The sequence below is a fragment of the Desarmillaria tabescens genome (assembly GCF_030435595.1).
Source record: "Desarmillaria tabescens strain CCBAS 213 chromosome Unknown EV420scaffold_20, whole genome shotgun sequence".
Lineage (NCBI taxonomy): Eukaryota > Fungi > Basidiomycota > Agaricomycetes > Agaricales > Physalacriaceae > Desarmillaria > Desarmillaria tabescens.
The window spans coordinates 24,366-34,268 of NW_026848319.1; the positions used below are offsets into that span (position 1 = coordinate 24,366).

The following is a 9,903-nucleotide window of genomic DNA, read 5'->3' on the forward strand; positions in this document are numbered from 1 at the left end:
AGCATGGTAGCTCAAAAGAATTCTCTAAGTCCAAATGCTTTTAGGACAAGAGGTGAGCGATATGTATTACTCAGCCTCAAGGCAAAAGTAATATTTCACAAGCCCACAAATGTTCTACAAGAATGTACAACCCTCAATTGACGTTGCATGCAACACATAGGTGGCTACAACCTGTCAAACAAACTACACACGACTTAAAGCTTCGCGCTCTAAGCAGAAAACACTTCAGAAACCTTTCATAGATCCACAGGGTTCAAACCTATATGATCCAGAGACACAGAAACACAGATACATGTCCACAAGCCACAGGGTTTGAGAAATATTGAAAATAGATACGCTCCACCCCAGAGCCATTTCCTCTCCATGATGCATCAATCGCATGGTCACTAATTAATATTCTGAGTCAGTCATCTGAGTTAGTGCTTGGTAACATGCTGCTCATTCCACTTGACAAGGTCTAGAGTTGCCACATCATGTGGAATATTTCTCCTAATTGGCTCCTTGTTTTTAATTCCTCTATTGTGCACATTGCTAACAAGCTGGTATTTTTATTTGGTTGCCGCACCACCTTTTCTTAGTTCAATATTTTATTCTGGATACAGGGTTTCTCTCATGTCAGCTGAAATCCTCTCAGGAGGCTTGGACTGGGTGATTCTCAGTTCTAAATGATGTCTCTCAGTGATTGCCAGATTGGCAGAGTTCACACGTCATAGATCAATGTTGCATGAAGCTCTGTTAATATATTATCTTCTCAGTGTATTTTATTTGAGCAAAGCACTGCTGAGGGGTGCACAGGGTGTGAGTTAGGCACTGCAACTTCACACTTAAATGACACCAGTGTGCTGTTCTAAGTCTAAGCCATGCGCTCCACTTGGATTATTTTATTATATGCTGCCTCTGCCTCAGTATGTGCCACTCTATGCTGGCTATGCATTATAATATTACTTAGTGAGTTGACATACGTTTAAACTCATAGAATTCACAAAATTACACATATGCACACATTGCACATGTGTCACCATTCTCTTCTTGAGTATCTACTCCTCCTTTGCCTACTCAGAGATTGTTGTGAGCTTGGGTGCTACTGAGACTCAGTTATGTGGCAGGTAGGTGAACTGATGAGTTACATTTGACATTGGGATGTTTGTGTTGGGATCAGGATTAACAACTGTGAGGTTAATATTGCTGGGAGGTGATGGAGCTGGAAGGAAAATCAGTGGATCAAGAACACAGGGATGCAGCTTGGGCACTGATGCTCATACTGATACAGAAGAATCTCTTAAGACTAGCCTGTGGATTTCTGGATGGTTGTGAGTCGACCTATTTTGACCCTGTTTATGCATCTAACAATTGTTCATCTTAGAATAATGGGGATCATCTTGAAAGTTGACAAGTTCTATGAATAACAATTAGACTGACATCAACTCGAATCACCAGGAACATGCTGATAGATGTGAATGTGCAGCAATGGTAAGTTATGACAATAGGTTCAGTCTTGTGACACCATCATTGTGTGCTTGTAGCACTCATACATGATTCAAATAATACTACAGTACATGAACAATACAATATAGCCCCTGCATTCAGCAAGTCCTACCAAAATCACCCATTGATGTTAAGGTAGCAGATTTTTGCTGCTAGCCGGCCCTCTTTTGCAGCATGTATCTCCTGTTATAGATGTCCTCTAGTGGCAGCTATCTGCCCTTCCAACTTCCAATACCTTCCAATCACATTTTGATCTCTTACTGTCTCTGTTCTTGCTTACCCTGCTTTCATTCTCTCCTAGTGACTATCTTTTTTTTCTTTGAGCATGCTCACAATTAATCCTCCAGGTGTTCACCTGTATGTCTCTGTGAATTCAGGCCCACCTCCTCTCATGATAATCTCCATCCAGACACAAAGTAAAATTGTATGCCCCTACCATTGAATCTGAGATTCTCAATGCACCATCATGCCAATCTTGTGTTGGACTAGGCGAGATCGGATTGGATTACCACATCATGCTCTTGCCACCAAACTTCCAGCAATGGATATTTACAGCAGCTACTATAGTCATTGATCATGGTATCTTGATTGCAGTGCATACACAGGAAGCAGATGAAAACATACAGAATTATGATGGAAGGATTAAGCAACAGATAATAAAAAACTGGAGAATTCACTAGTCACTTCACCGGTCACCCTCAGAATACAATGATTTTCATGCACATAGCTGATGATGGCATTGAGCCAGCATCTCTATTAATAACCCTGTGGATTCGCTAGAATTTGATTTCAGCAGTTCACTTCTTTTGAATGACTCCATCTTTGTATCATGTCAATGTCTATTGAATAATTATTGGCATTCTAAATATATATGGTCATTGCTCTGCATTGGCTATCTTGCTAATGATTATGTGTTTGCATCAGTTCATAACAAACTCCTGTCCAGTGAATTTCTATGCAGATTGCATGCCATGGGACATTGAGGATTGTAATGATGGGAGAAAAGGGTGGCTTGATACAGATTGAAAATTCACCTCAGAAGCACTATAAGACAAATGAAAACTTATATCCATTGGAAGAATGGAAAAGTTAACTTATATGGAATACTCATGTCTAAGTCCTGAAAGAGGTTTTTCAGGGCGTGAAGACACCCTTCATCGTTGGGAGTAAGATAGAGTAAGATCTGAGGTTTCCTTTGCATAGACCAGGTACCCAGTACATCTATATTTATCGCTATAAGGTTGATCCATGGACTCCTTTGGCTCATATATTCTGGCATTCAAATCCTATGGCTCAACATAAGTAGAAGATTCCCAGGAAAAATGATCAGAAGCCAATAATATTGATCAGCTTTTGCCTGGGAATCTACGACACTCATAAGTTCCGACATTCCATTCTGAATATCTGCACAGTTCTAAACCACCCAAGTTGGGATATGCTATGACCCGCATTTTGAAAGGATTTCTGAAGCATCGCCCAAAACACTGAGCTATGCCACTGGCATGACCTCTGAGTCTATGAACTGAAGCACATATTCATAACATTCTTTTGACCCTCTCTTTTAAAGCGAGAAATCAGGAAAAGATATGGTGGCAAGAGGCATGCTACTTGGGGATATTGGGATTACAACATGGGTCACTTTTCTTGACTGCTCCACAAGAAAATGTATGATAGCAGAGACTTTAAAAGTCTAAATGATGGGAATGGAGGATAGAGTTTGAATGACACAGAAATTTCTACTGTAGAGCTGAGGCATTCAAAAACCTAAACATCCAGGTTGGTGCTTCGCATATTTCTGAAATAGTCTTAGCAATCTTGTTACTGAACTTTTCAGCCCATGAGTATAAATACCACCAGCCCAACCTCATGGTAAAGTTCACTGAATCCCTCATACCTTCCCTGAAGATGACTGACATATACTGGAGCATTGCAACATGGCCCACTGGAATTCTCCCAGAGAAATTGTATGAGATAGCAGTCTGTTGGTCTATTATTATATGCATGGCATACCATAATAGTTAGTAGCAGCCTTTGCCAATATGATACACATGATCCTTGGTGTCTACACATGAGTGTCTGCCTAATCTCTAAAAAATGTCACATAGCCAACTTTTATAGATGGGAATTCATAATTTCATTCGAGTATGATTGGAAATGGATAGCAGGAGTGAAGGCTTTTTGCTGGCCCATGGTATGCTGATGAGCCTCAAGGCTCTGTATACTCAGAATTCATGGATTTTAGCATTATAATAAATACCTTGTCCACTTAGCGGACTTTCCCTAAGTTAACAATTGCAATCACAGCAATACCCACTTTTACCGCCAACTATCCATCCCAACTCGTATTCCACATCAATATGCACCACTTCATTAATGCCACCAGGCACTTGATTGCAGATCTCATGGAATTAGGACCATCATTGATTGCTCAGCACAGCCATCACTGACATCAGCATCAAGTGTCACTTAATAGAATGCTGCAGCCAAAATACCTATTCCACAGCAAAAGACTTAATACCATGACCTTTCCACCAGCTTTACTAAGGCTGTTACAATGCCAAGACAATGCTGCATGCATCTACTTCAGTGTACTACCTTCAGTGTACTTTGCTGCAGCAACACAGCAGCCCAAGAGTCTGTATATCAGCAGAATTCTTTCTGATCACCAAGTCTATACGTGGTAAAACTGTGTGGATGCTATTACTTTAGAATTCTGGGAGCACATGTTTTGTATCATTTCTTACCAATTGATGTACTAAGGACTTACTAAGGACTTGTTTCAAGTATTCTAATTTTATTCCCAACTTGTAGTATAAAAGCTAGTGTAGTAGTAGTTATCAGGGACAACAAGTTACCAGACACAAAGTTATCGCAACTGTTATTGACCACTATCACTACTTGTACTCACTAGAAAACAGACAATAACAGCATAGTCACTCCGAGTTATACTCTCTGTCATGGCTTTTCTTCTAACGGTATTGGTGTATGATCATATTGCGCCAATACATGGAATTTTGTGTCCACAACTTGCTTTTATTTTTTATTCCACCAGCATCGTTTCACTTTCACCAGCCAGCATTGTTTTACCAGCCTTCACTTTCTATATCACCATCGTTTCACCCCAGTTCAGCTCAGTACAGTTATGTCCCCATGTGGACACAGATTAGGATCATTATTGCTGCCAGCAGTGTCTGTCATGGAATTTTGGTCAATAGTTTCAGTATAGGACCTTCAATCACGGTATTTGTTATCTTGCTGTCAGTTTCAGCATAGGATCACCAGTCTCAGTATTTGTTATCTTGCCATCAGCTTCAGTATAGGATAGTCTCTGTGTAGACTCAGGATCAGTATCAGTTTTGTTTTACCGCAGTTAACCTCAGCCCAGTTTTAGTTTCATCATCGCTCAGTTCCATTCATCATTTGTCGCCACTAGTTCCCTTTCATATTTCTGCCAGCCAGTCTCTCTTCATTTTACCACCAGTTTCTTGACTACAGTCTTCGTCTCTTGCCATTACGGTATTTGTTATCTTGCCAACAGTATTTCTCTTTGACAGTGTTTCCATTAATTCTGCCAATTCTGCCCACAGCTTTTACTAGTTAATTGCCATCGCTTCATTCATAGTTTGCTGGTATTCTCAGTTATACCAGATTCCGTTCCTTCTCGTATATCGAGACCCTTCCCAGCTTATAGCTAATGCTTTCTAGTACTCAATCGTTAAGGGTACTACTTTGCTGACTGAAAAGTCGCAGTGTATACTTGCATTCTTGAGGAATTCATCGCATGGAGGTGCACCAAAACACTCACACAACAACAAAGCCTTTATTGCTGCTATGCACCATTTGCTGTGAACTCCTCTAGAGTTTTGGTTTTTGCCGTTGCCATGGAAGTTTAGGCTCATCAATGCATTGAATATCTCCAATTGTAGCCAGTGTTACTCATGATACAAAATCCTTCAGCTGTTTTATTTTTGCAACTGGTATTTTTTACTATTTTCTCTCATCGGAGTGTTTGGCATCTATTCCTTGTTGGTACTGATCGAGAGCTCACTTCTGGATTAGTACTGTCACCACAGATGTGAAGAGGTACAGAATAATTTCAAACAGTCTTACTTCTACTAACCTAGATGATGTTCAGCCCCATTAACTGTCAAGTCTTGTACATTTTCAATCAGGTATCTCCATTTTATGATTCTCCAACTGTGCTAAAGGCCCAAAACAGGTCTTTGGAAATGCATCTGTGGGCCTAGCCTCCCTCAACCTTTCTCTAAGAACATATGTTCCCATTCTTTGGTGGCACGTCTTCTCTGACAACATACAGATTTGCCATATGGGGTTTCCATCACCAAATTGTCATACCAATCTCCATTCTTATCCTGGCTCACTGGTCCCTTCTACTTCACAACATGATAGTCTTTATATTGTCTCTAAATGTTGTGTTTTTACTCTCATAATAGGTGTACTAATCAATGCCAATTGGTCATCAGAACTGGAAACTTGCACCATAGCAACAAGATGCTAGCAGCCACTTTTATCTATACCATGGGTTTTGAATTTCTGATCTTGCTGTTAACTGGATGTAAACTACACATGAAGTGCACATGGTCATATTTCTTTCCTTTCACAAAGAAATCCCATTGACTCTGTCTACAGAGTACCAGGAAATATACAACGCTCAGGGATTATCCGGCTGGTTTTTATAGATGGATTGATCTTCTTCTTGGTCACCTTTGTTGTCAATGTAATTGCTGCGGTAAGTGTTAAAACTCATTTGGTCATTTATCTGACTTTTTCAAGATTTTCATGCTCTTAAATCTCAATGCTGTGATGTCCATCATTGCCAGTGTCCTGGCAGCTAACTGTCCATGGTATGTGCTAAATATATGCGTCCAAGCATCAGTTCCAGATCAAAATTACAGCCTAGATTGTCGCTTGTCGAGCAGTGCACCGTCTGAGCCAATACAGTGCAGCAGAATCTCACTCCGAGGCTTCGAAGTGAGTGAAAGGCTGGCAAATTTTATCAATACTGAATGCTCTGTTTCCAGTCTCAGGCCAGTGTTCACCACTTTAAGATTTCAAGCCAGATCAAACCAAAATGTGGCAGATGAAGTACACATTCATGTTAGTTGCAGCCCTCATTGGTTCAACCCTATTGACTCTATGATAGATGGAAGCCCTCTGACCTGCACCTGCTGCTCTGATGTACCCAGAATCTTTCAGAGTATCATTAGATAGCATGAAAAGGAGAGTACCTTCAGATAAAGGAGATTCTTGATACACAGGCAGAGTCTCACTCATTAAATCTACTGTGTACATAACTGATGCAGTAAAATTATGCTGCAGTGTGGCCTTTCTTGTGTCTGTCATCAAGGTAGTCAGACTTTCATAACCTGCTGATATGGCGACTGAATTCAAGGTGGAATAAAACTATCAGATTTGAATGGGCAAAATCTATAAACACAATTGGAGAGAAGCTGGTGATGTGTGCAGTTACAGTTCTCTACCAAAGATATACTAGTGGAGTGAGGGCCAACACATCTGAGTGGCAAGTCCAAGTCCTATGCTTCCCTTCCATCAGCAGCGATGCACCATGTTAGCAAGGTTAAATTGTATCTGCAAAAATCTTTCATTATTAGTAAATGGAATTTATTATGATTCAGATCAATTCACATATCACAATGTGAAAGTGTTTGTGAGGCTCTGATGCTAGCCAGAAATTTGCTTCCCATTTAGTGATATCAGCATCTTTGCCCTTTCTAGTTTCTGTGGTCTTACTGGACGATGCTAAGACTATAAGAGCAGTCAGCCGAATTGTTCTTAGATACAGATTAAGAAAGTCTTGCCATCAATATAAATTATACCCTCTGGGGTTGCCCAAATCCCTAGGTCATTGTCAGATAGTCCATTGATGATTTTGGCATCCAAATCCTTCCATACCTGGTCTACTATTCATGACACCACAGTCTCAGGAGACACAAATACCAATGTTGTCACTGCATGGTAGCTGGCATCTTTGAAGCCAAACTAAGCCGATATGTCAACCTGAGCAAAGATATGCACAGACCAGAACTCACTGCTTCGCTAAGGGAGTTGCTGGATACTGAATCTATAAGTTGATCAATATGATGGCTAACAAGATCATGGGGATCTGTTCCAACTTTTTGGCAAAGATCAATCCATGTTTGACATGCCGGAACATCTAAATAGGATCTGTTAAATAGGAACAGATATCACTGAAGACTATAGACAAACATATGAGTTCATGATAGGCTACAATCAACACCTCTACAGCCTCCTGCTCCTTGACTGTGACATCACATTCAGCCAGAAAAGCAATGCAGCTGAGAAGCAATGCAGCGAGTTGTGAATGGTTATTCCATGAAACAGATACATCATCAACCTTGGCCATGGCAGGGGCTCACGAGCTGTGAAAACCACCAATGTATCACAAACCAGATGAGATGTCAATTCAGGGAATTTTGCAGCAGACAAGTCAATTGCTCAGTTCACATCTCTTCGAATATCTGCAGATGAGCTGTTGAGAGAAAGATGCAGGAAGATGTTTCCAACTTGCAGCCTATTGGATGATAAACGACTGGATTGTAGATTGAATTGAAAAAGGGGACCTGATGGCATCATTTTTGGATATTTCTTTGCTAAAAAAGTGTATCAAAGCCTCAGTGGCATGCAAAAGCCACCTCTCATCCTCAGAGTCGGTGAGTTTCTGATAAACAGCTTGGAGAGAAGGAACAAGGGCTTTGCAGAACTCAAGGTAAAGGCCTGGATCACTGTGTTCCACAATACGACATCATCTAGATAGGAAATCAATATCATATGGCTCCTATCACTGAGCTATCAATGTACCAAACTTTCTGGCCTGTACCAAAGGTCCCAAAAGGACTGCCACCACAATATATCCTTTGAACACACTGGCATTTGGGTTGTTAGAAGTCATCTTCAGACTACTCTTGAATAAGGGTATGACTGTTGCAAAAGCAAAAGATAGCCATGCAGGCATGTCTAAATTCTCCGATGGCTACAGAATATTACTGGCTAATGCACAGAATGCTTGAAATGAAGGATCAGGCATACACTTGCACCCTAACAAGCAGTAGATAGGCAGGGGCAGGGAGTTTCACACAGCAAAAAGATACAAAGAGCTATTTGATTCCATAACAAGTACATTGTGCTGAACAAGCAGGGGTGGAACACATCGAAAAATGCAGAAATTTTGGGTGTGGTGGCCAAGGTTCAGAGGCATGCATGTAGGAGTTCCTGGCCATTGAACATCACTCTGACATCCATCAATGTGGTCCTGACCCTTCAACAGCACCGCCGCTGGCACTTTCTCATCCTTCCTTCCACAACCTAGTATCACTGTTTTGCACTCGGTATCTAACAAGATAAACCCTCTTTGTCTGCACACTGTCATTGCCAAGTGCTCAGGCAGCTTAATGGCATTGTACACATCCAGATGATGATACTTAGAGCCTTGGCACCAGGAAATACAAAGAGAACATCTAAAGACATGAATTAGTGAGAGATATGAGCAGAAGATACCTTGTTAGAATCATTTGGAGGCATTTAGGACCCTAATGGGCAGGTGACAATAGTGGGATGGTGAAAAAGATAGGAACAAATCAGTCTATTGGTGGATAGTCGGGCCAAACAACATATGAGAGTGAGCATTTCAGATCAAAGGATCTCAGGACAGTGGTGGAACAGTGTGAAAGCAGAAGTCATTGAAGAAAGTTGGAGATGGCAGTCGCATTGAGTCAGCAGTGATGTTACTAAGGTAGGAGGGAACCGGATAAAGCAGTCAGAGGGAAACAGGGCTCAATAGAAAAACTCCCATGTTGAGCTGGGCCCTGTTGGCAAATGCCATGATGGATTGATTCCCCAAATAGAGTTTTTCCACAGTAAGTTCAGCATGATAACCAAAATCCCATATTCATAGGACTCGGAATATGTTTGATACCAGTCTAGAGTCCAGTCTAACTATCAAGACAAAGTAGGCAATATTAATGGCAAAATCTGCAATGCTGCCGACAGAGGACAGTGATTAGTATGTATGCAACCATTCTAATGTACAGCCCTCCCAGCACCTCTGATGAATTCCAGACCTGCTATCCACTGAAGTCATTGTATGCTCATGTAATGAGACAGCAGGTCCTCGGATTCAGATTATCTCAAATGATCTTGCATTAAGTCAACCTGCACTGGATCGAGTTCAAGGGAAGAGAGATTAACCTCCACATATTGCATACTAGGTGGCATTGGAAGGGTGTGAGGGATAATCAGTAAATGGAAAGCATGATAATGCTTACAGCCAGGAATATTGGCTTGCTAGCACCCTCTTTGGCTATGATAGCGTAAATCATCAAGCATTCGCTCCAACAATCCAAAATTTTGGATAACTTG

The 9,903-nt window shown here is 41.0% G+C and overlaps 2 protein-coding genes across 2 annotated transcripts; one reads left to right on the forward strand and one right to left on the reverse strand.

Annotated features, from left to right (window-relative positions):
- Positions 1 to 1,810: 1,810 nt before the first annotated feature.
- Positions 1,811 to 2,165, forward strand: EV420DRAFT_1643479 (uncharacterized protein; the record flags this gene model as incomplete). Its single annotated transcript, XM_060477521.1, has 2 exons — positions 1,811 to 1,842; positions 1,895 to 2,165. The coding sequence occupies 2 exons, from the start codon at positions 1,811 to 1,813 to the stop codon at positions 2,163 to 2,165; spliced, it is 303 nt and encodes a 100-aa protein (XP_060329927.1).
- Positions 2,166 to 7,431: 5,266 nt separating this feature from the next.
- On the reverse strand, positions 7,432 to 7,891 carry EV420DRAFT_1643480 (uncharacterized protein; the record flags this gene model as incomplete). Its single annotated transcript, XM_060477522.1, has 3 exons — positions 7,432 to 7,506; positions 7,557 to 7,681; positions 7,735 to 7,891. The coding sequence occupies 3 exons, from the start codon at positions 7,889 to 7,891 to the stop codon at positions 7,432 to 7,434; spliced, it is 357 nt and encodes a 118-aa protein (XP_060329928.1).
- Positions 7,892 to 9,903: the final 2,012 nt, after the last annotated feature.